General features: G+C 35.5%; 1 protein-coding gene across 6 annotated transcripts in view; it reads left to right on the forward strand.

Moving 5' to 3' along the window:
- DGKH (diacylglycerol kinase eta) overlaps positions 1 to 21560 on the forward strand; it is a 144563-nt gene extending 123003 nt beyond the window's left edge. For 4 of the 6 annotated variants that reach the window (XM_021530816.4, XM_021530820.4, XM_021530819.4 and 1 more), the window contains 10 exons: positions 2276 to 2383; positions 5249 to 5362; positions 5652 to 5786; positions 6859 to 7025; positions 8149 to 8254; positions 9096 to 9188; positions 12024 to 12143; positions 12544 to 12652; positions 14048 to 14178; positions 19902 to 21560. In XM_021530816.4, coding sequence (XP_021386491.2) covers positions 2276 to 2383; positions 5249 to 5362; positions 5652 to 5786; positions 6859 to 7025; positions 8149 to 8254; positions 9096 to 9188; positions 12024 to 12143; positions 12544 to 12652; positions 14048 to 14178; positions 19902 to 19991 — 1173 coding nt within the window. In that variant the 3' untranslated portion in view covers positions 19992 to 21560. The remainder of the gene's footprint in view (positions 1 to 2275; positions 2384 to 5248; positions 5363 to 5651; positions 5787 to 6858; positions 7026 to 8148; positions 8255 to 9095; positions 9189 to 12023; positions 12144 to 12543; positions 12653 to 14047; positions 14179 to 19901) is intronic. The other 2 variants (XM_021530817.4, XM_085577055.1) reach the window with 1 other exon arrangement.
- Positions 21561 to 26326: the final 4766 nt, after the last annotated feature.

The following is a 26326-nucleotide window of genomic DNA, read 5'->3' on the forward strand; positions in this document are numbered from 1 at the left end:
GTAAAAGTTGGTCTTCCAAGTCATGTTTTGGAGTAAAATGTCAGTACTTTAAGATCACAAAATTATGTTTTTGTAATTACTGTGTTGAAAAATTATGATATATTGTGTAGGTGGGATATATTTCTTAATGTTCACTGTATCAAAAGATAGACCAGGTCTTAAGGTCAACCACAGAAATGACCATGAAATAACAAGAAGAAAAGAGATAAGGAGTCTTAATCCTTCAGGTTCAATTTAAAGTCTCTAAAAGCTACACATATAGGAAGAGGCTGCAAATAATAAAATATTACTGACAAAAGAGCGGGGATTCTGAATATGCATCACAAGAAGCCCAGCTACATCAGTAGAGACTTTCTCTAGTATTCACAAAAAAAAAGCAAGATATTATCAAAGCAACAACAAATTCCATGTCTAAACATAGTTATTTTTTTGGCTTTTAAGTTCTAACATAAAATATGTCTTCGACATGGGAACTTAAAGGTGATATAAATGATTCCCAAATGCAGAAAAAGACTACAGGATGGTTACTGTTCTTTTCACCCAAAGAATATCTAAGGTGGATTTTGACAGAGAACATATATACTTCTTATTTCATGCTAACATTTCATATAGAAGTTTAAGATATTTATATGAGGGTAACTTTTTAAGTTAAAAGAATAATTTTATGTTACTGGAGCTCTTCTCACTCTGAGATTTAGGAGGATTTTGTCTGGTAGTGACAGATTGCTGTTAGCTAAGGATTGAGTAATTATCAAGGAATTATGCAGTAGTTAGCAAATATAATGCCAGGAGAGAACGTTATGTATACTGCAGATAGAATTCTAATTTAAGGATCTTTTGAATTGGATTCAAATAAGATTCAATAATATTGCTGACCTTTCCATAATTTTTTTTTTAAATATTCCTGTAAGTAAGTCAGCAAATAAAAATTTCACATTTACTGTTGTCTTGCATATGTCTGCATATTCAGGCACTAGAAGCAGACTTCTACTGTAATACAAATCTATTTTGCTGTGCAGCATCTATTAATATCATACCATATTTTGGATACTGACACATCTTGATTAAAATGTAACAGTCTGTCTTTCTGCTAAGATTAAATCACAAAAAGATAGCACGAAGCACATTCTGGAAATATTTTGCATCTCTTTCTCTTCCTGATAAAGATGCTACAGATTTTGTCCTTATTTATTTAGATTTTCTTTTTCATTTGTATAATTTTAAGATCTTTCTGTGGACTGTTAATGTGCAGTCATCTAGCAACCTTCATTAAAGGCAGCTTGACCTGCAACTTCATGGTCCATAAAGTGACACCTGGGACTTGTGTTTCTAACTTGCTTCAATTCCATGCCTGTGGCACTGCTGCAGGGCTGCACTTTTGACTCCCAGTGGAGTGGTTTGAGATCACTGTGCCTCCCCCTGCAGGCAGTTGTACTCTGTAAGCCAAGAGTGATTTCACTGATGTCCGTAAACTTACTCTTGGTCAAAAGTAACACTGATGTCATGCCATGATCATGTTGAGCAGGACATGGAGTTGTTTATTTGTTTTGGGAGGTAAGGCAGTAAGAAGTAGACTGGATGGTTGGAAATAAGAGCCACCTCTTACTGCAAAATCAACAACTCCCATCTCCCAGGGTGACACCTGTGGGGTCAGTCCTAGATTTGTCTTTGCACTTCTGGGACAAGAGTGAAGTTATTCTTACAGGAAGTCAACAATACATGCAGACACTGACAGCTAACCACATGTTTGTGGCTATGCCAGAAATATTCTTGGATATTCTTGACACTCACTCCCCCTCCTCCCCACCCCTAGCTTAAATGGATTTGACTAAATAACAAGTCGCAATTGCAATTTTGGGAATGCTGGTATAGGATGGAAGACTGGTTCCTGAATGTATAAATGAATCTTTTTGTAATGTCCTTGGCAATCTTACTGTGTGCACTCAGAGAGATTGGTTACCTTATTGCAAAAAGATTTTTAATCTTTGATGGACAGACCAAGGTCAAAGTGCATGAGAAATTTCATAAAAGGGATGTGAAAATGTTTCTTTTAAGACTCATGGAGCACCACTGCTTGTAGGTAATGCAGCATGTAAATCTACATATTTTTCACCTCTGCAAAAGTCAGTGCTAAGATTGGAAAGAAGAGGTTTGTTTTAGAGGCGCTTCAGTGCATGGAGGTAGCTCTGTTGAAGCTTCATGTGCTAAAAATTACTCTTTACTAATTACCTTTATTGTATTATTTATGTACTGAAGGAGCTTTTATCCCTTACAGTGTGATGGACAGTACATTCCCCTTCCAAGCCTGCAGGGTATAGCTGTGCTAAACATTCCCAGCTATGCTGGTGGGACTAATTTCTGGGGAGGAACCAAAGAAGATGATGTAAGTAGCATTAAATAGACTTAACCTTCTGGGCAAAACCAGCAAGAAATTTAATGAACTGCTCCTCTCACTTGATTTTAATAGTAGTAGTATATAGTTTGGATAATAACTCTTATTTGAGGAGGATGTTTCAGTTCAAGCTCTATTGTCTTGCTGTTTTTTTTTTATTGAAAATATATTCCATGAATTTTTACTGTCCATTGTCTTCTGTTATGTCCATTTCAGCAAAATGTTCATAATAAAGCATAATGACTTTTTTTTTAAATGGCTCTATGGATATTTTTAGAAATTAATTTTATAAACAGAGGCACAAGTAATTTATCTCTATATTGTTTTACAGATGCCTGTAAATAAGGTTTCTCAAAGCATAGATTATTCTGTTTGCTATAGTTTACCAACAAGCAAGGTAGACAGGATAATCAGTCAAAGTTTATATCTTAATTTTCCTCCTGTTCTTCAAACAGCTTTGCTGTGAGGGATAGTGATTCAGAAAGTGAAGACTGATGCATATAGTGATTGATAATTTAGTGGGGGTAGTAAACTCATTTTTGGATATTATTTTCAGTGAGCCTTTAAAATACTTTCAGGTACCTTTTCCCCCTTCTTTCTTTCAACTCCTAAGAAACATTTCACCATAAGGTTCTTTACATGCCTTACAGCCTGTTTCTGCCCCTACCCACTTCACTCACAGTGCACCAACTGTAATTACTAGCAGATTATCCTAATCTGCATGTCCTGATTTAGTGTGTGATGTCTGAATCACCTAAAACTGTACTTGCAAACTGGCTTGTGATTTTCATGTAGACAATCCAGGACTCTTTTGCCAAAAGGTTGTAGGTTTCTTGTGACTTTTTATCCTTTCATTTTTTAATGCATACATACAAACATACCTATATATAACATATGTAACATAATAGAACATATTGTAATATCTATTATATAAAATTGCACATTTATATTATATAATACATATATAATTGCATATGTAATATATGTTTTATATATGTGCACATATATATACACATATGTAAAAGTAAACAAATAAATTTAGACATATTTTACTGTTCTTTTCTTAATTTTGTTATATGTCAGAGGATTGAAATTCTGTTTATATTTGGCAATGTTTATCTAAAGCTTTTATATATAATCCATGTTCATAGTCAGAACTTGAAAGCTGCTCTAACATTTCCTCAGCACTTGTTCAGGAGGTTTTTTTCTCCCTGTACTGCCTCAGTGAGAGAGAAGATCTGTCCCAGCTTTTATACTGGTATACAGCAAATGTGTGTGTCCTGGAGCATTTTTACTGATATTATTAGTCTTCTAGCGAGCAGATGTGCCAGCAGAGTGATATGTTTGTTCTGGACAAAGCCAGGAGCATAATTCACTGCTTTAGTGCAGTCTTGAATGACTCTTCATCAAGAGTTGGTGGTGGTGGTGGTCTGAAGTTCTGCTGGTTTTGGTTGTCTGGACAAATGGAAGACATTACCTGGACAGCTCTGACTTGCTGAAACATTGGCAGTGAACCAGGCAGAACATCTGCACCCTGACTGGCATGAGCATGGCTTGTTAAGGCATGGTATTTCGGTGTCCAGAAGACAGGCTGGAAACATGACCTGCAACAGGAAAGGAGTCAGTTTGAATGTTTATCCAAAGAGATTGTTTTGCCTTTAAAAGAAAAGAAAGGAGAAAAAAAGATATTGGTTTTCAGTACAGATATTACTGGTGGAGAGACACCACAGAAGACTTAGTTGAGTGTTTCCTGTCCTTTTGCTGAAATGGCAACATAAAATAAATGAAATTCTACAACTACTTTTTCTTAGCACAAGTACAACTAGAACTAACCAGAACTAGCCCTGTAAATGTCAGTTCCTGGATCAAGAGCTCTGCACTCTTTTTCTCGTCAACAGCAGAATCATGATCTTGGTTCTTTTGAAGATGTTCATATATTCCTTTGAAAAATGGAAAAAATCCATGGAAACTGGAAAAAGAATCAGATAGAGAAACTGTGATTTTCTCCAGTCTAGTCTCAGGTGTTACTGATGCAGTTTACTCTGCCTAAAGTGCCAGCTGAGGGAGTCCAAGTAGTGCTCAGAGAGGTGACCTCCCTACCCATTAAACTTTTACTGGAGTAATTTCTCCTGCTGATTTTTCTCCCTCATTGCTCCCTATTGCATATCAAGATGAAATGGCCAAGCTCCAAGTGACCTTAGCATGATATCACCTGCCAGACCCAGCTGAAGTCCAGCCTGAGGCTGAATTCTCTGGCAGCACACCAAATGGCCAGACTTCCTGTGCTTTGTGTGAGCCTGTGGAAATTCAGCACCTCGGCTGCACAGGACATTTGTTCCCTACAGAAGTGGTTTTCTTGTTAACAGTGGATAATTCTAGGCAGCACAAACAAGATTGTCTTCAGTGTTAAAGCTCTCTTAAACAAAGCAGAGCATCGACTCAGATGTTGGTTTCCAAAGAATTCAGAATATAAACAGATAAGCATTTCTGGGAAAGCATTTACCTTCAAGAACTTCTTAGATTTTAAGTACATTACCCAAGCAGAGATTGCAATTGGCTTTTCATCTTGCCTTGAAAATAATTTTTAATTTGCATTCTGAAACAGGCCATCTTTCCTATATAAGGATATGCCCTGTCATCCAGATACTTCAAATGGTATCAGTATTGCTGTTTTAAACAATATTTGCCTGTTTGGGTATCTTATTCCTATGACTTTGGAAAAAACATTATAGTTATTCTGCAGTAAAGAATTTAGAGCATTTAATGTTGAAAACAAATCTGTAAATGAATCTGTGTTTCATTGCAACCTAAGCACTAGATTTGCAATCAAAATGTAATGCTTTCTTTTCCTCACAGATATTTGGAGCTCCTTCGTTTGATGATAAGATCTTAGAAGTTGTTGCTGTATTTGGCAGCATGCAGATGGCAGTGTCCAGAGTCATCAAACTGCAGCACCACAGGATAGCTCAGGTTTGTTGCTTACTTGCAAGCATGCAGGATGGCTGGCATCAGCTGGGGATTCTGGCAAGTAGCGGGACTCTCGATGATCACCACCCTATACATTAATAAAGCACTGACATTGTTTTGCTTTTAGTGGGTAAAAAATTGTCTTCAATGATGAATGAAGTATAGGAGAGCTTAATTCCTGAGACAGTTCTGGAGAGAAGCCACAGCTCCTTATAATCAACAGATTACAGGTGGCCTGTCAGTCTCACCAGTATTTATTGCCCTGTAAAATAACATGTTTGTTCTTTTCCAGTGCCGGTCAGTAAAGATCACCATACTTGGTGATGAAGGGGTTCCAGTGCAAGTCGATGGAGAGGCATGGATCCAGCCCCCGGGAGTTATTAAGATCATCCATAAAAACAGAGCTCAGATGCTAACACGAGACAGAGTATGTTGCAGAAAGCACTACCATTGCTAACACTGGTTGCTGTAATAATTTATTTCAGTTATAGCATAAACAAAACAGTACTTATAAAAATGTTTTATTACTATTTATATAATTCATACAATTACTTACAGTGAAATAATTTCTATAATGAGCTGGATAGAGAATTATTATTTTACATAAGTGGCAAAGTTTTGTGTTTTATTAGTGCTAATCCTATATTCCTATTAATATATAGTAAGTATGGTCAACATTTTATCTATTCCTCCCTCCCTCCCTTCTACTGCTTCTTTCTTTTTCTCTAGGTGTGTTATAACAGTCACATACTGGAAATTTTAGTACAGTTGCATAAATAGCAAAGTTCTATACTGTCCATTTTCCAGAACAGCTTTCTGTAGATTTCTTTCTCTGTCCTACCAATCCTACCTCTCTCCTATGAGCCAGTCTCAGTCAGAAAAGACACAAGTACAACCTACTCACAAAGCCACTGGAGACTTCATGCTTGTCTAGGACAAGCATGTGAAAGGTACAACTGCCCCTCAATTCTCCATCCACTAGCTGGATCCTGAATTTAGGGTGGAGTTCAGGTGGAATTTGAACTCTATTTTAGTAAATTTTGGTTTTTCTCCACCATGTTTAACATTTGAATTCTGTATTTTTGAATTTCAATCTTGCTATTCACACAAAATGTGCTTGCGTTAAAGAATCACAAAATTCTAGAATTATTTAGGTTGGAAAATACTTCTTGAGGTCATTGAGTCCAATCATTATTACTGTCTTTGTGTTCTTATTGTTTGGAAGATACATTTTGAAGATTATGGAGAGGAGACAGAGAACAAGCTTTCAGAAGTTACTTACTCTCTATACTAAATCTAAAAACTTTAGGTGTAAAATTATTATTTATTCAGGTAGTATTATTTATATAAAATTAAATCAAGCACCTGTTTATTTTTTAAGTTGATTTTAACTAAAATAATATATATTTTAAATTTATGTAAAATGTAAAATTAAATTTTTTAGTGAAAAAGAATACTCTCAAGTGCTGTCAATTGAATGTATAACTCATTTTGATTAGGCCTTTGAAAACACCCTGAAGTCTTGGGAGGACAAACAGAAGTATGATTCCTGCAAACCTGTCATTCGATCTCCCTTGTATCCTCAGCAAGCTGTTGAGTTGGCTACAGAAGAAGAAGTTGCACAGATCCAGTTGTGCTCACAAGCTGCAGAAGAACTTATTACCAGGTACAGTAAAATTAATAAATTGGACTGGCAACCTAGACACTTTGACTGAATTATCAATGAAAATCCGTACAGAGACTTAGAAGTGTACATTTTTTCCCTGGTTTTTGATTAAAGTTTTGTTGCCGCTGTGTCAGTGGTTTTTTTCTAATTTAAAAATTTTATTTTATTTTTAAGGCTTAACTTTTTTGTGTGCTTTTTCTATGTATTTTTTAAACTTTATTTATGTGGTTTAGTGGTTTTTTTTTTTTCCTTGTAAAAACTAACTTTCTGAAGTAGCAACAGAAATGGAAAATGGAAAGCTTCTTTGCAAAAGTTTAAGCTTCTCTTTTTCTCTTTTAAAGCAAAAATATAATTGGGACTTATTGGAAAAAGCCCTTTAGAAGTCAACTCTAGAAGTCAGCAGGATGGACACTGCAGTCATTCACATAGGCTGAGATAAATACAAACTTTTTTTTAAAATCAGAACTATAAAGCTGCTATTCATTTTATCATAACAACTAATTATCTTTAGCATCAAAATCTGCAGTAATGTAAGAAAGGAAGGGCTACATACTCTCTTTATACTGCAGTCATAGACAAATAATTTAGTTTATCAATTACCCAAAGTGAAGTTTAGCCAAGACATCTTAAAAACTTCACCATTCTAGAGATGGTCTGGAGGTTGTACTTACAGTTGGACCTCCCATAAGCTTAAATGACTGCAGCCAATTTTCATGTCATATCTGAAGGATATGTCTTGTGAAATAGGTGTAAGGGGTTTTAAGATAATTTCAAGTAAGTTATTGCAGTGTGCTAGAATTTTCCTCTAGAGTTTTGCTTGAATTAATAGGACCAACATTTTTTTGTCCATTTTTATATAGCATTAGTGTTCTAAGACAAATAAATATATCTCAGTATTTTGCAGCATCATAAATAATCTATGTGATGGATATAATTTCTATGAGGTGCTATATTGCTTGAAGCAGTCCTCGCCTTTCAATTTTTGTTATAAAGGACCATAATTTTCTAAGTCTTTTGTGAAACATGTTCTTGTGTATTTTCTCATCTGATGAAGTTGTGTACACAAAAATCATTCTTTAAAGAAATTAAGAAACATTTTTCTCCTTTTTAAATATTTTTGTAGGATCTGTGAAGCAGCAAAAGTACATGGTCTCTTGGAGCAGGAGCTTGCTCATGCTGTTAATGCATGTTCACATGCATTAAATAAAGCCAACCCAAGGTTTCCTGAGGTAAAGAAGAACAGAGTTTTATATAGACAAGCTATAACATTTGGATGCATAAATTTGTGGCATGGGGACTGTCCCCTGTCCACATTTGAAAACAAGTTGGATGAGAAGGCAGAAGATGCAGTTTCTGCATTCTCCAGTGTCCTCCCTACCTGGTACTGTGCAGGCATATCCTCAGAGAGGGTGGAGGGTTCAGCCAGAGGCTGAACCAGATCTGTTAGGTCATACAACCTAACAGATCAACCATAAAGGTCATTTCTGTGGATGCTTTCACAGAAATTTTCATGCTTAATTGCTATCCAAGTGCTATACAGAGAAGGCAAGGGGCTGAGGGGAAGTAAGTTTTCTGGTTTCTCTCTTCACAGTAGATAATCTGGGTGTTTTCTGGGATTGGACCCAGAACTGATTAATTAGTTAAAGGCTGTCCATATCTGACCTAATTGACACAGGGTAAATATGTTAGTTGACCTTTGCTTCTTGAAGTATGGTTAGTAGCTTGCTTCTGCTGAGGATAAGGTGAAAAGTTGAAGTCAATAGTCATTGTTAAATTAAATTCACAACTTTTCTGCTGGTCTTTGTGATATGTGGATTGATATGGTGGCTGATCACCTGATGATCTTCAGGGTTGTATTAATGTCATACTAAATGAAGTTGAGGAACAGACAGCAAATAGATACTACATTTTTGCTTTCTATTCTCAGTGCTGAACAGGTTGTCAATTTAGAGTTAAACTGATGTATTTCTCCTAGGAGAAGGCATTTAAGATCTGTGCTGTAAGGTGGAAGTACTTATCTCAGTCTGACTTGCTTCACTTCAAAGAATGTTTATGCTTCTTATTCCCCAGAGCCTTACCAGAAACACTGCCATGGAGATAGCTGTCAATGTGAAGGCCTTACACAATGAAACAGAATCTCTGCTAGTAGGAAGAGTTCCTTTGGTAAGGTCACAAAGCACATGGTTTTATTCCTTCATTCAGATCATCTGTGATTTGTTCTTTGCTGACTTTTGTAAATTGGTGCCGAAGTGAGGGCATACTGCAAGAAGCTCTGCAAGGTTGATAGGAGATGATTATACTGCATTTGTGGTTGGATCAGAATGAGTTTTGAAATCGTCTCTAAGGCTGGCATCTACCTTGTGTCACCTCAGATAGCTAAATAATTGCTTGGACTCTTCTTGTTAAGTCAGTGGAGAAAAATAGGTATCCTTGGGAGGCTGATTCACACTCAGCTGTCTTGGAGGCCTATGTTAGAAAAAAATTATTTGTCTTCTGGAGATACAGCATTTAAGAGAACTTCTGGAGAACTATTATGTGACCATTTTCAGAGTTTAAGGGGAGCCTGCGGTGAGAAATGTTTAGACTCATACAATCAACTTCTACAGACCTAATTTGGGCAAGTAAATATCACTCTTGTTCTAATATCTGTCAGGAGTTATTTTATAATCTTTAACTGGCAAATATTCAGTAAACCCCTAATGGTATTTGAAGACTTCACATCTTTGGCAAGTGTTTGTGCCTAAAATGATTAAGATTTCTCAACAATTGTAACTGGATGTATAATTAGAAAATTTGTCTATTGACATTGTGAAGAGAAGAAAGATGTCAGGTTTTCTATGCTGATCCAGTTTTACATTAAGGAGATACTCAGTAGGAGCAGTAACATTTTCTGTATATTCAAAAGCAGATTCATTACTAGCTTTTTTATATAAGTGTTTTAATTATAAATTGATATTAAAAGGAATATTTTAATTTAGCTGACTTAGGATATAATACTTACTGCAGGTTCACATACCATACAAACAAGTGATAAATCTATTTTAGAGTAACCAAAAGTAAATATAGTCTAAAGGCTAATAATTGTTTAAGTTATAGAAGTAGTCAAAGATCAGGTTCACATGTTTTTTATTTTACAGTGTTTTCAAAAGGAATTTCATTAGATATTTCTGTCCAAGAAAAGCGAAAAAACACCTGCTGGTTTTTTTTTGAAATTACTATTGCTAACCTCATAAATTTCAGATTTAGCAGGGAATTAAAACAGAGATTAAAAAAAATAAAATTGTTTTACAGAAGTAATTAGAACAAAACATTTAAGTTCGTGATGCCATACTAGAACTGGAGAAATTTATCGAGACAGTTTGGAAATAATGTTATTATGGAAACCTTCCCATTGAAACATTACTTTTTATGCAGCAGGTTTTGATCTCATTGTGTTGTTGAACTGGGCCTTTGTTTCAGGCTCCAAAGCTTAATTTGATTCATTTTTCTGTTTCTGAATTTTTACATGTTGTACTTCTACTTCTCATCATGGTTGTGCAAATGTCTTCATGATGCTACATCAGGCCCTTTTTTTAGTAAAAAGGCTGTTTGGAAGGTACCAAGACAATATTCCAGAGGTGTCCATTGTGCTCATTTGACGTTGTGCTTGCTTAGACGAGTATTTCACAGTCACAGTAACAAGGCACCTTGGTTAACCTTATTGCCATGTATTTTATAAATGCTGAAGTTGCCTGTATGTTGGTCCCTCATTCTATTAAAATAGAGAGAGATGTGTAAGATGTTGCTTGAAGTGTAAGATGTTGCTTGATGCATTAGCATTCCCATCATAAACTGTTCTTCTAAGGATATTCCTTCTCTGGCAATGACAGACATTCTTTCATATCTTGCTCGAATTTTTTGGCATCTTCACTTCTCCCACATCCCTCTTTCCTGTGGTCAAAGCTCTTGAGAGCAGTAAACTCATGTCTTTGGTGCTTATACTATTTGGTTAAACCCTTGCCAGCAACTAAACGAGGACGCTTGGTAAGCTGCTTCTTTGGCTGCCATTTACTGGCAATTGAGTTTTGCTCTTACAGCTCCTGAGGTAGAGAAAAAAAACGTAAATAAACATAAAACAAGTCTGTGGTTCCTTCCACCTCCTGCAAGACCTATGATTAACAAATTCATACAACTGTAGGAGCATTAAATCACAACAAATGGTAAAATACAATTTTTAGTGAAATGATAATAACATAGGATCACAGAATGATTTGAGGTGGATGTGACCTTAAAGATCTTCCAGTTCCAACTCCCCTGCCAGGAGCAGGGACATCTTTTATGAGACCAGGCTGTTCAAGATAGAACAATGAACCTGATTTGTGGAATCTCTCAGATGCTTATGGCTGGAATACAGTTTGGAAAAAATTAAAAATACTATATTTTGTCTAGATATTTTCCAATTACACTGTGTCTATTCTTTAATTTTAAAAAGCATTTCCAGTCTGGAGCTGAGCACAGTTTTCAAATGCATTAAGAAAAAAGTATGACAGACTGTTTCATTTCAACAGCATAATATTATCTAAACTCACTGAAATAAAACATTGTCATATAAAAAATTTAATAAAATAAAATAAAATAAAAAATAAAAAATCCTTTATTTTTATTTCTTCATTCATAGTGTGAATTTTTATCTGGAAATAAGATTTTCCAAGATATTGTAAGAGGCGAATTTGCCTTGAATTGCTGATTCTTTCTATACCAGAATTATTATTTTGGATTTATTTCAGGAGCACCAATCATCTCTCATACTAAATGTCGTATGAGGGTGATCTCACACATCTCTCAGGGAAAGTCTAACTTCGGAAGATTATTTGTCTTCACCATTTGTTGGCACTCACCATGAAGTAGCCATCTGTCTGTGTGTAGTTACAAGATATTTAGACTTAAATGTTAAATCTCATGAAATGAAAAGTTCTATTTTAAAACTAAAAGTATTTTTTCTGGCCTGTTTATAAACAGCAGTTAGAAGCTCCCCATGAAGAACTGTTGTCTGATGCTTTGCACAGTGTGGAAATAGAGTTGAGAAAACTTGCTGAGATTCCTTGGCTTTATTATGTTTTTCAACCAAATGATGATGAGGTAAGTTTGAGTAATACATTCTGATTTTAACTGAACTTAATTATTTTTTTTTTTTGATAGGGAAAAGTAAATTACAGTTTTTCATGATCACTTGTGGCACTTTCAGTAGTGATGCTGGATCATTTCTATGAACAACATTCTAAGCTTAGTGCTTTTTTTGGTGCTTTATTCCCTTTTGTGAATGTAAATATTTTTATTGATAAATAAATAAATGAAAGATATATTTTTAATTTATATTTAATAATTCAAACATATGTAGAGTTATATTCTAACATTATTCTTTACAGAAGTAAATTTAGGTCTTACTTTATGAGATAAATTATGAATTACCATCATAAGCATATAATTTAACTGTTGTTTTCTCTTGATTAAAGGTAACCATGCCTCTTTTCTCATGCAGGATCCCCCTCTGGATTATGCTAAAAGAAACAATAGAAGTACAGTGTTTCGTATAGTGCCAAAGTTTAAAAAAGAAAAAATTCAGAAGCATAAGACCAGCCCTCAGCCTGGTATGTGTTTTGAAATTGCAAGAAAAGTAGTAGCACTTGCAGTAAATGTGATTTTATGTGATTTTTTTGGTAACATGAGTGAGAGGTGACATGACTTACCTGAGACTAAAATCAAAGTGTAAAGCACCTGAGCTAACTGGCATCTTCATTAGGATATTTCTTCCAGTGCATTTAGAAAGTATTCAGTAGGACCCCAATACTCCCAAGTGAACCAAAGAACTACTGTGAAAAGACTTTAAAAGTTTTATCATGCAACAGGATCTGTGTCTTTGCTGGTGGTTACATTTGATTTGTTCATAGCCATACAAGCCATGGGTAAACACATTGTTTCCCTGTGACACTCCAATTCAGGTTTTTCAGGTTAGTTTTAGGTGTGAAATAACTTATATCATACTGGTTTTATTAACCAGTTATTCTTAATTTTTGGGTGGGCTATAGTAAGTAAGACAAAGTAAGTAAGTAAGACAGATCAAACAAAAAATCATTATATTCAATACTGATTTTTTAATTAGAAATTGAACAAACTCCACCCTCCTCTCTTCCCATTTTATTTGTGAGCTTACTTCCTTAAGATTATGTCCAGGACTTAATCAGTAATTAGGTGGTCCTAAAACTGTTTCTATGTCTTTATTCTTTAAATGAAAAGTTGATCACAAAATCTTTCAGTTGTTGATCAGATCTAAGTTTCAGATCAGACATCAGATTTCTCTTCATTATAAAGTGATCAGCACTGAGTGAAGTTGCAAAATTATAGCAATAAGTATCATAACTATTTCTTTAATATATGTGGTCTTAATGGGACTAATGTGGGCAACTAACCTTAGAGAACAATGTTTTACAGAGAGCTTCTTAGTGGCCTGTGTAACACAGTAGCTTAAGGAGTATTTCTTGTCTTAATTAAGAATACTAGAATCTGTTAATTAAAACTGGACTTGCTTGCTGCCATTGCTATATTTGAGGTACAGTTGCTATTTTAATTTTACATGTTAATTAGTTTTTGAAGGCTTCTCCTCTCCCTGGATGACTACTAATAAATTAATGGCATAAAGCAGAACAACATTAGACTTTGCATCACTGATCCTAGAGCTGCTTTAATGTGAATTTGTTGGGACCTGAGGTTTTAAAGGCTTTACTGAAGAAACTGGAGTAAAGCTGAAAGCATGGCTGCAAAGCAAAGAACCCCAACTTTGTTTAGATACTTTCTTGTGTTAACTGCTAACCTGTAACCTGCATGTAAAAAGGAAATTGTCAGTTTTTGTGGAAAAGACACCTCTAACCTTTCCCTTTGCTAGCACGGCAATTCTACTCTGTTTTCCACTCTCTTTGGCCTAACCTTTGCTTGTGATGCATTTGAGCATGTAGAAATTAAGGGGGTTTTGCTCTTAACTTTGGTAGTTCAAAAATGGGGCACAGATGAAGTTGCTGCTTGGCTGGATCTGCTCAGTTTGGGAGAGTACAAAGAAATCTTCATCAGCCATGACATCCGAGGCTCTGAGCTTTTACATCTGGAAAGGCGAGATCTTAAGGTATTTCCTTTGTGCTACTTTTCTGCTATTGACCATTTTCTTTGACAAAACAACAACCAACTTTTCTTCTTTCCCTGCACTTGTCATTGCTTGTAGCTTGGCTTACACTGTGCAAATATGCAATAAACTAATATGCGCTGTCCTTGGGCCTGACTTTCTGAAATACTGACTTCAACTCACAACCAAGAATATCTGTGTTATCCAAAATTTATTTTTCCCCCCCTCTCAGCTTTATGTAGAATGATATGATACAGTAGATGCAATTTATGTCAGAAGGCATAGGAGAAGCACATTTGATATCTTACTGCCATCTGTGTAAAATGATATTTTCTTCAAGAGTTCACTGTTGCCATTAAACATTATCAGTATGGGTCAGTTGATGGTGGTTATAATTATTTTGAATCTATCTCCTGCAGGGGCTGATCTGCTCCACATGATTTATTGTGTATATATTTGATATAGTGGATGTGAGAGAGATAAGTAGCTTAATAAATTGCAGTATTTGGCTTACACGGCATTGGTGTTTGTGTGTCAAAATAGGTTTTCTCATCAGTGACCGACCTCTGATTTTGGCTGTGTAGATTTTTTTAAAATAGTATTTTATTTCAACTGCTAAATTGTAAAACCTTTTTCCTCTGAGGTCAGATAGATAAATTTTTCAGGGAGGAACGTTATCCAGCAGTTTGAGGCTGTTATTTGATCTTGCTGGTCCTTTTCAAGAATGACTTAAGTGCATCCATTATATGTAATGGTGGCTATATCTTTGGGGATTCATTAAATGACTTTTTCCAGGAACTCGGTAGTAATGAGTTCTTGGTAATGGGTTTTGCAACTGCTTTTAGCATGTAAGAGAGGAAATAGGATATTGTATAAATTGCAAACATTTACATTTAGAGTGCAAGTCATGGTTCTAGCCACAGTGCAGTAGTCTTCAGGTTGAGACAATATTTTCATACAATTGTGTTATTTTATGTAAAGTTTTTTATATAGTGTGAAATCCTGATGTTATAAGGTAGTGCTTCCATTGTGTGACTGTTGCAATAGAAAGCAGCTGCTGAAAATAGCTGTTTGAGATAATCTGTTTGGCTGTTGTGTATTGTTTTACTCTTTGTTATTAGATTGCCTAATCTTCTTTTCATGGAAGTTAAATTCCTTTCTTTCAGGATAGTTTCTGACAAGGGAGGGACAGTTTCAGGACGTCCCTCCCTGCAAAACTTTAGAAATAGAAGACTGTCCAAGCAATCCACCACAGTGTTCCAGTGATGGATGTTGCAAGTCCCTGTTTTAAATGAGTGCTGAACAAACTTAAAATTCAACTGAGAAACTCAGCATCATACAAATGTATAGGCTTGCTGAAATGTTAAGAAAATTTTAAAAGTCCAACTTGTTGGAATAAAATATGGTGGGTAAGATCTGTAAACTGGACATGGCTTCTGACCATGCCTTACTTCTCATAATTTCACTCCATGCCCAGTGGGCTGGCACTTAAACCAAGTAAATATCTGCAGCAGGGTAGCTGTCAACCTGTTAGGCCTGTTGCTAAGGCTCATTTTGGCTCAGTGTAGATAAAATCCTATCACAAAGGTCTGTGCCATTAAATAGCTAAAGGTTTGTCTTATGGGGCCTGCAGAGAGCCTCTATGCAGTGCTGCCTGGAGGCTCACAGGACGAGTTGCTCTTCAAGAGCAGCCAAGGGCATGCCCTGAGCTAACCAAAATCTCGCTCCACAATCGCCCCATGCGCTCGTTAGAAGATGCTGAGAGCTTCCAAATCAATGCTGTTCATAAGCTAGGCGGGTTTTTGGCCAGGCATGGCTTGCACTGAACTTAAATAGCAGAGTTTAGTGCTCATCCTGCTGATGATGGGACATGGTCTCTGCACAGAGCCAATTGCAGCCTGCAGTTTTCTCCAGTGACCTAAATTGGTGTCAAGATGTGTCATGTGGTACTTGGGAAATGAAGAACACATCACAAGCTACCCTGTGAATCTTTCCTCCCTTTGGCTATGGAGGTGTGCAGATGAGCCTTCAGTGCTCTTGCAAGCTATAATCTGTCTGCAGCCTCTCCTCCACTGGAAGGCCTGTGCTTCCTGACAAGCTAAACGAGATCACCATTGATTGATGAGCTCCTAACTCATGTGCAGTACATTTATCCCTATTACCTTTCATGTCTGCAGCAGGAAAAATTGCTACCTGTTTTAATTGAATCCTCTGAGCTCACCTTTCTTTTTGTGGTCGAAAGTAGAGACAAAAAGCAGTATGGAGAAGGATTTGAAAAAACACTCTTCCTTTGCACGCATCGCTGGAGCAGATTGATACACTGACAGAAGAATTGGGCACTTCTAATTGTATTTCTGCTTGTGGATCCCGTTCTCAGGGATCTGTGTGTGGCAACTGGCAAATGAAGAACCAGAATAACTCTTTCCACGCAGTCCTTGCAGTAATAATCTTTCTCTGGCCTCTTATGCCTGATTTCATGTAGGGGGATGTTAGAAATTTACACTTGTATGATTTTCTTTTGCTTGATGAATGGCTTGGCAGTAAATTGTGTCTTTTTCTGCAGAAACTGTAGAAAGAAGGCTTAGTTGTGACTTTTTTTTTTTTTTTTTTACTTAATTTTGCAAGCAAACTTATTGAAAATTATACTGATTTTTCTGAAATAAATATTGGCATTCTTAGCATTGATAACCATGTTCCTATGCAGGCAGCTTAGTCATAATCAGAACTGCAACACATCTGGTAGGACAAGGGATGATGTCTCCTTAAAGCTCCATAGCAATGTTGGTTTCCTTGGAGAAAGGCTTTCCATGCCACAGACCATAGTGCTAGTCAGACTGAAATCTGTGACAAGGACTGTGACACTTCATCCTTGTGTTTTGCAGCAGCATGTTTTGAAAAAGTTTTTTTATGGAAAAAGTTTTGTAATATTTGTTAGATTTCAGACATGCTAAATGTTTTTTACACTGGGGATGCAAGTAGGGTAGATGTTATTATTATTAAGGAGTTCTTGTATCAATTATTTGCTAGTGGTGCTACATTTGGCCAAAAAATGTCCAGGAGATGGTAAAGTGGTTAGGGAGAGCAGGGAGAGAGGTGATACTGTAGTTCTAAGGCTATATCTGGGAAAAAATAAAAGCTATTTTTTTTCTTCAGACTCTGGCTAGAATTTCTTCCTCAAAACTGTAGTTTAGTCAAATTGATTTTTTGTTAACTAGATGCCAATTAGATATGAACAGATTATGTCTCATGCACAAATATGTAGAGATATTTGAGGGTCTTGTTCCTTGAATGATGCATAATATGCTGATATAGCAGATTCTTTTAGTCTGACATGAGAGAATTTCAGCAGACTTTTCTGCATAAGGAGTAAACTGAGAATACCAAATAGCATCTAGTGTTATGACTGTATAAATTCTAGTTTCCACCAACCCAAAGGCTATTATAAAAGCATAAAAATTCTGAGTTTTTGGTTGGGGTTTTTTTCCCCTTGGAAGTGTAGCAGAAAAAGGGCCCCCAAAATTTTTGATGAGGCTCTTGAGACTTGCTGTTCTGATATGCATTACAGCAACTTCAGCTGGAACAGAAATAAACCCAGAATCTCTTGCCTCTGAATCAAAGGTATTGTGAAATGCTTTAATAGGCTTGTGGGAAAAGTGGCTGAGTTTTTTTGGAATTTCATAGTATGTTTATTTATTCTGATTTTGAACTCTGGCAGCATCTCACTATATTGCTTATCCAACAGAAGTTCTACTCATGAAAATATATCTGTTTTTGAAGACTTTGTAAGTTCTTAACCTTTAAATTGTGTGGTTTGTTGTGATTTGGAAAGTATCCTTATGGGTTTTCCCTTATGTAGAATTTCTTCCACATAGCAAGTAGGCTATTTCATTAGTTTCACTAGTCATGTGTGGTTTTTTTTTTGATTCACTTGAGAATTAAGTTTAACATAAAAAGGACAATATTACAGAAATGTAAAATTATAAATATTACTGTCATTTTAGTATTAATTTGACTACTACCTACATTAACTCTCATAACTTAAAAATTAGTACAACATTTGTTTATAAGTGAGATGAGTATTAGTGAAAAGAAAATATAAATTTATGTGATGTGGAAAATCAGGAAGTTTTTTTCAGGTAGTTTATGAACAGCACTTGCTTTAGGAAATTTTAAGAACAAATGTTGAACTCCTTAATGCTGACACCTTTGTGCCAAAGTCCTGTAAAGGATGACTGTCTATTTATAGTGCCGATAGTTTTCAACTGAAGAAACAACCAAATATTTTTTCTCTCTAACATAACCAGAATTCACTCTTGACTCTCTGAAAATTAAACCATCTCTTTAATCTTGGCTATGCTACCTTTATAATAAAAGATTGAATTCATGTCCATTTTACCACCCCTTTCTTCTGAGATGAAGTGCATGCTACCATTTTAAAGTAATATAGAATATAGATTTTTCTGAGGTCTCTGTGGCTGTAGAAATGTAGATACAGTCTTTGCGTAGAGTATGTACAGAATAATAGATATTTTCCACTCTATATGAGAAATACTTTTTCAAGTTGCCTAATTATACTCCTTTTTAATGCCTTTGTAATGGAAAAATCTTCCTATTAAAATGAAATTATTTCCGTTTCAGAAAAATAGTGAAATTTTTCTAATTTTTTTAGCTATTTAACCACAATCTATTTATATAAGGTTTATTCTACAAATAACTAGTGTTTGCTGATTGCTCAACACCACTAAGACATGTTTTTTAAAGACTTTTTCATAAGAAAAGCAGATTTCCACCAGACTGAGCTGAAAATTCATTAGTGTGGTGAGAGATCATTAGCACAGCTGGGCATCTCATTCTGTTTCTCTGATCATTGGACCAGCCAAAATTGAAAAAGGATGCTGCTAAAGCTATTACTAATACTGGAAGAAGTTTGCTACAAAAAATTCTTGTCTGTTGTTGCATACAGAGATGGGTCTAGAAACCAATAATAGAAACATTTCAGCTGATGTGAATGATTTAGTGGCTACAAAGAGATTTACTCTTGTGCTTTTCACATTTCCTTTGGGATATGACTGTCATGTTTCTAAGAAGTTTTCTTCCATCTCTCTAATCAGGAACATCCATGCTAGGAGATGTAACCTTTTTGGTTACAAAACAAACAAAACTTACTCTTTCTATTGCTCTCTAAAGGGAAGTTGTCCTACATGCCTGTAGCCATTACATCCACTTTCCCTTGAGAAACTGGGCATATATGTGTTTGTTGATTAAAGCAGACATCATAGGGCCTCAGATCAAGTGACATTGCTGGACAGAAGTTTCAATCCATCACATTCTACCAAGCATTTGATTGCTGTATTAGAGAGGAGGGGGAGATTGTTCTCTTTATTTTGCCAGAAATTGTGAAAGGTGTTTGTATTTATAAATCAAATCAAAGATGGTTTTGACATATATTGAAGTGCCCTGGGTTGTCACTATTGCAGGTAAGTAATTTTTTGTCTGCCAGACAGAGAGGGATTCATTGTGTGATCTAAGCAGTCTTCTTGTAAAGCAACTGTTGCTAACCCTTCCTGGTTAGTGTTGATTGCAGTGAGCACATTTCTAGACATATGCTGCATGGATAGGTATGGATAGGTCATAATCACTGGGGTTTCTTTTTCCCATTTTTTAAGTAAACTTCCTTCATTTTCTTCTTCTCTTTTTTTCTTTTTCTGTTTTTAAATTTTCTGTAGGACCTGGGGATAACGAAAGTGGGTCATATGAAGCGAATTCTCCAGGGAATTAAAGAGCTCAGCAAGAACACCCCTTTGTCTGAAGTGTAATTATGCTGGTGCTTTTCTTAAAGAGAGAAGAGAAAGTTGCTGGAGAAGCAAAGCTGTTGCAAGCACTTGGCTGTCCTTGTAGTTAATGGAAGAATAAGCACTGGTGTTTGTACAGGCTAGCACCTCTGCATTCTTGTGTGGTGAAGAACTTGCAGCAAGAGTACAAAAGGATTTGTGCCAAAACAAAAAGGAAAAGGTGGTATGTTCTGCAAAGATGTTTTCTTGGTGTGCAAATTGGCCAGTTCAGATAAGCCCAGTTTGGCAAATTGATGGGTTGATGGTGAACTGCACTGACTGGAAAATATAGTCAAGGAATGATTGCTTTGCTTACATGCAGCTCAGTATGCCTCTCTTTATGCTGCAGCAAGATGCCACTGTACAGCATGAGGTCACCTGGTTTTCCTTCTGAGGCGTAGCTGTGTAAAACCTCCTGTGTGGGAGACCAGGGTGTTTGGAAGGTTCAACACGTGAGCCTGGCAGTGCCGCAGGTATCCAGCACTCGCTGGCCATGCAGAAGAGGGGAGAGATACCTCGTGATACCATGAATGCAAACTATACTGCATGGTGTGCCTGCCTGAATTGTCTGTTGTTCTGTTGCATGACACATCTGATACTTTAAACACTTGAACAACTTTTTTATTGGTTTGAATGAGATTTAATTTATTGCTACTTGAGTGTCTTTTTTTTTTTTTTTCCCTCCAGTTTCAGGCACTTTTCTATTCTTCAGTGTTGTGTTATGCCTCAAATGTGTTCTATGGCAAAGGGTGTGTGGGTGTGGAAACTTAGCATTTGTGCCATATTCAGCAGATTATATATGATTGAAACACTGTACAGTTAGATTTTTAGATATATCATGTACAGAAGGTTTATCAGGTAACTAACTTATGAGACTTTTTGAAAGACCGGTACCTCACAAAAACATCAATTGGCTTCCTGCATGGAAAATGATAAAGAATTTTCTCATGGTGCATTTTAATGTAGTTATTCAGTTATCTTAAACATTTGTAGCATATTTGAACTTGTAGGCACTAATGGTTTTATTTATTCTATTGTTCAAAAGCAAGTTTAAATATTAATGAAATTTTCTTAAAGGAAAATTTAATTTTATTTATAATACATAAGAAGATATTTAAAATGTAGCAGCTGATATGATTTTTGTGGGGTAAAATTTTACTTGTTGCTAATTAACTACTAATTTAAAAATGCATCTGTGTGCATTTCTTTAAAAAGGTATCAATTTTTTTCTTGACAGCACTCCACCATCAGTAGACCATAAAAATTTAAAAAACCCAGACTACAAGGTTTTAGGCTATGCATGCTAAGATGAATCACATGCAAGACAGTAATCCACGAGTGTAAACAGGTTAAAAAAATTAAAACCACCTTTGTTTATAAATTGCTCTAGACCAGAGTTTGTAAGGTTATTTACACTTTACTTAAATGAAACAGGTTCATAATTTAATTTCCTCGTTAACTTTTCACAAAAGTATTAATCTAGTTGGAAAATAAATTTCAGGTATCTAAAAAAAAAAATCCTACCTAAATGTTTGAGATAAGATGACTTTGCACCACCTGCCAGAAAATTTGCACAGAATTGCTTTCTCCTTGCTATTCCTATCAATGTGTCATTGCAGCACAAGGAACATTTGACTTTCACTTAATCAAATAGCTTTGATGTTTCTTGCATTTTAAAGAGTATCTTAACATCTATTTGTGTTTTCCTCATGGGCAGCAGAGTAAGGTTTCATTTGTTTCAATTTGTTTTTTATCAAAACTTATTTTCTTGTATAAAGGGGCCAATGTCAAGTACTGCATCCTGGTTTTGCCCTCCATTTCCCATGCATATGACAGGAGCTGTTCCATGGCAAATAGATGGGACTCATCCCTTGGAAAGGAAAGTCTATTATCCTCATTGTTTTATTGGAGAAAAAAAAATCAGAATAATCAAAACAGACTTAATTTTTTTCTGATTGTAGTTTTTTGTGTTCTTGCTGCTGTAGGTTGAACAGGCACCACTCTGGGAGTTCTGTGGACATAATGATTATTCTGGTAAACAAACAAAAGTAAAGGGCTATTTTCCATTAAAAAACAAACCAAATTGCATTTGCCAAATGATATGACTTTCAGGCTGTTGTATGAAAAGCATATAAAAAATATGAAAAGTTAGGCAAACGGTGGAAAGTTTGTTGGTTTTGGTTTTATTCTAATGTACTTGACATTCACTCCTTTAATGACATTCAGGAGACATCTGCCAAGTCTTTGTAAGCTTTATTTCTTTTTCTCTTTGGTTCTCCATAAGCTACACTGTATTTTAACATGTGGCAGCATTTTAGCATATTGATGTTGCAGTAGACAGCACAGCTCATCTTCTGGTCTATTCAAGGACATAACACATAGCAGAACTTTCTTTGCTTTCCTGATTGTAAGATACAATCTCTTTACAACTTTCAGCCTTGCTGTATGTAATGCATTAAGATGGCCTATGGAACCAAATCTCTTCAAGTCACTGTAGAGATCTATGCTGAGTATATTAAGAAATGGAAGCTGCTTTTGGGCAGGAAAAATGGGCAAATTTGTTTGTAACACAACTTTCTTATGGCACTCCTCAAATTACCTCAATATAGGACAACTGATCAATGTTCATTTTTCTGAATGATCACCAAAGAATTCAACTTTGATTGTCCTAAACAGATTTCTTTAATCATGTGAGTAGGAAAAAGCAAAACTGTGTAATTTATGCTGTATTTATTAGATGCCCAAGAAAGCAAATTTTATGCAACTCTATGCCTTAGACTAGTGTTGGCTATGAAGTGCAAATGCTTCTGACAAGGAGGCTCAAAATATTTTGTATGGGTTCTTTGTGGAGGTTGTGGATTGTAACTGTGTTTAAGTGATGTGGCTTTTTTGAAGACCTGAACACAGTGCTGCTCTCTCGTGATTTTTTCTAAATATTGGGGTTTTTTCTTATTGCTGTAAAAGTCCCAGCTCCTAGAACTAAGTACATACATAACTACATTTTTTAACAAACTGTATTCTCCCTAATTTAACCCTGCTGTAAAAAGTGCTTCAACGCACACATCCCAATATTATAACAAAACCAAGGTTAACACATCCCTAAAAGCAGTTCTTTTTAGAAAATAAGAGCCTGTGGACCCTGATTTCAGCATGCTAGATTTATCAAGACAATCCCTATACAAAGTTTACTGGATTTAATTTTTCCCCCCAGTCAAATACACATGATTTCTGTGGTCAGTATACATTAAAGCCTGAAGGGAGTGCAGAGTAATCTGCATTTTTTTCTAGTCGCTTGTATTTGTATAGATGAAAAGTTCTGCATCTCAGAGAGAGGAACACAAGAACTGCATGTTTTAGAATGGCATCAGGTTGCTAAATTTAAGTTGTTGTTTTTTAATTTTCAAATATAATTTCCTCAGTTCACTGTATTTGATTGCTGTAGCAATCTCTGATTTAGGTCATGCAAGTTTTGCCTTTATAAAGCCTCATGAAATCAAGCCAACACGTGGTTTTAGGTGTTTGGGGATGTTTTGCAATACTTCAAAGAAAAGAAGGTTCAAAAATAATTTTTTTTATAAGATGGCAAAGAAAAATTTTCTTTGATACATTTTTATGTCTCTCCCCTTAATCACTATTCTTTTCTCCTGAATGTCTCTTTCTTTCAAAGAAAAATGCTTTGAACTTGGAAGAACAGTAAAGTGTAAAGCATATGATCAAAACCCCTCTCAGACTATTTAATTCCAATACTTCTTGGGACTGGAATTAACATTCTTGGTCCTGTAAATAATAAATAGAAATCATCTTGATCTCTCTATCCCTGTCCAAAGTAATTAATACTGCAATGCTGCATCGCTGTAATTCAAAGAAGAGTTATTGATGTTTTTCTTCATAAATGTCCATTTTATATTTTCCTATGCTTTTTTTTTTTTTTGTAGAGAAACAGATAACCTGCCAGTTTTACTTTTTAATTGAACTTGCTCATCCTATTAATGAAAATTTTATAAAGCCTTGATAATGAACATTACTTCAAGGGTAAAATTATCAGTGTTTTTCAGTGCATGTGGTCTCCATTTCAGGAAGACTGGCATGAGACCTTTTTCACATGTAATGGAAAATTAATATATAAAGAAAATATGACAGGATGTTCCATAGCCCTACTTTAAAAACAGTTGTAGTAATGTATATGAAGACAAAACCCCCCATGGTGATTCCATTTTGCTTGATACTTCCTGTTAATGATTGCATTAGTAGTGTTTATAGCTGTTTCTGCAGTGCTCTCTCTGTGCCCCTAAATATTAAGTTCTTGCCTATGAGTTCAAAAGGTCTGGTAATTAATAATTAGCAGTGCAAAAAGTCTTTGTAAAAGGTAAAGTCACAAGGAATGTATCTCATTGAGGACAACTGAGCCGGAGCAATTTGTTTAGCTTACAACCAGGAAATCATCTTGTCACCTGTATGAGTAAGTGAGAGCCACAGAAAAGAAAATTAAAGAAGTAATTTTAAATTTATTTTTTTCACCCCAATAACTTAAGTACCTCTCAACTGCAGCATCCTGTATACGTTTATAACACAGACTGTCCTGCATTTTTGATTCTTCTGTTTTCATGGATTTGTATGTTTTGTGGTATGATTTTCATATCATCAAGGTTTGATGCTGCTTATTCTAACTGCGAGGATTTAATGTTTGCAAGAACTGTACATGACTGTATTGCTGTCTTAAGGAACAAGTTTATGATGACTTGAGGAAGCTAAGGAGTTTGGACAAGACTTAAAATATCTCTGTTTTCTCTTCAGAGATGAATGGTAGCATCAGCAGGATTGATAATTACCAAATGATGCTTTATCAATATAAAATCTTTACTGGTTGTATAAATTCCTGTATTTATATCTAGAGTATAGTTAGAATGGATCTTTTTTACAAAAAGAAAAAAATTTTTCTAGTTGTTTTTTACTACTGTTGCATTAGTAGAATTTGCATTTCATAGCTCTGTTAAGTGTTAGCTTATGTACTTGAAATGTTTGTTTCTGCCATACAGAAGACCAGTGTGTTTCTCAGAAATTATAATCCATTTGGAAGCCATCTAGAGAGGACTATTTCTGTACCCATTTGGAGCTAATACTAAAATTTATAGCAACTTCTGTAGGCTTAATAGTGATCACTGTCAATACTTTAACTAAAAAAAAAAATGTGAAAGGTTTGTGGGTTTTTTCAGTGCATAGAGGTAATCTTCAAATGTCATCCCTTTGTCATATGTAAATTAAAAAATATTAGCATTGCTAACACTTCTGCAAAGAAGCAAAATGCTGATGAATATGTACCCAAGAGTATTCCTGGACAAATTTTAATCAATTTAGCTATAGTGGTTAAAAAGACCTATCACCTTCAGAACAATCAACAGAAAATTCATATGTGCACATGGTAGAACTATAAACATCTGTTTTAAATAATTAAAGACTTGTTTCCCAATTGACAAAAAATTGATGAGCTCTCTGATGAGATTTTGAGTTCATATAACCTACTGCTTGTATTAGTGGGCCCGAAGAAGCTGGTGCCTCATTTATGTTTAACACCAGTCATGCCTTTATTAATGTTTTTACCTTGCTTCCCAGCTCTGTGTCTGGATGAGTTCCCAGCTTCTGGCAAGATGAGACCCTTGCATGTCTGTCTATGGTTTTTGTTCAGAAGAGCTGGACAAGCAGGCCAGGAAAAAGTTGTAGGGTGCTTGAGGAGAGAAAGATACACCAAGGCTTCAGGCTTCAAAGCTTAGCATAGCCAGGATGGACTATATTTTTGTAGTCCCTTCTGGAAGCTCTGTCTAACAATTAATGTGAGCTACCAGAATACCCTTGGCAAGAGAAATGTTTTGGCTAACTCTACCAGCTCTGTAAGACATTGAAAATACTGAACGTTATGGTAGCTATTAGTAGGACAATGTCCAAATGGCCAATTAATATTTTATTCTGTGGAACAAATATTTTGGAAAAATATAGTTTGTGGTATTATTCAAAGACTAGTGTTGGGATTGAAAAGCTACTGAATATAAACACAATGTGGTACTAAATTTTAAGTCATTTGCAACTGTCTTTTTCCAAATTCATTGGAAACAATTTTAGGGAGCTCTGTTTGATCCAGGTATAGCTAGACAAGAGTGTGTGTACTGGAAGGTGGGAACAGGAAGAAATGAGCTAAAAGTAAAATTGGATGTTTGTTTTCATTATGGAAACTGTGTGTAAAGCCAAAAATAAAATCTCCATAGTGCCCCAAATCCCTTCTATGACTTTTTAAAGGGAATTAGCATTTTAAGTCCCAAATTTTTTAA

The sequence above is a fragment of the Lonchura striata genome, chromosome 1, assembly GCF_050655825.1.
Source record: "Lonchura striata isolate lonStrDom1 chromosome 1, ASM5065582v1, whole genome shotgun sequence".
In the NCBI taxonomy this organism is placed as follows: domain Eukaryota; kingdom Metazoa; phylum Chordata; class Aves; order Passeriformes; family Estrildidae; genus Lonchura; species Lonchura striata.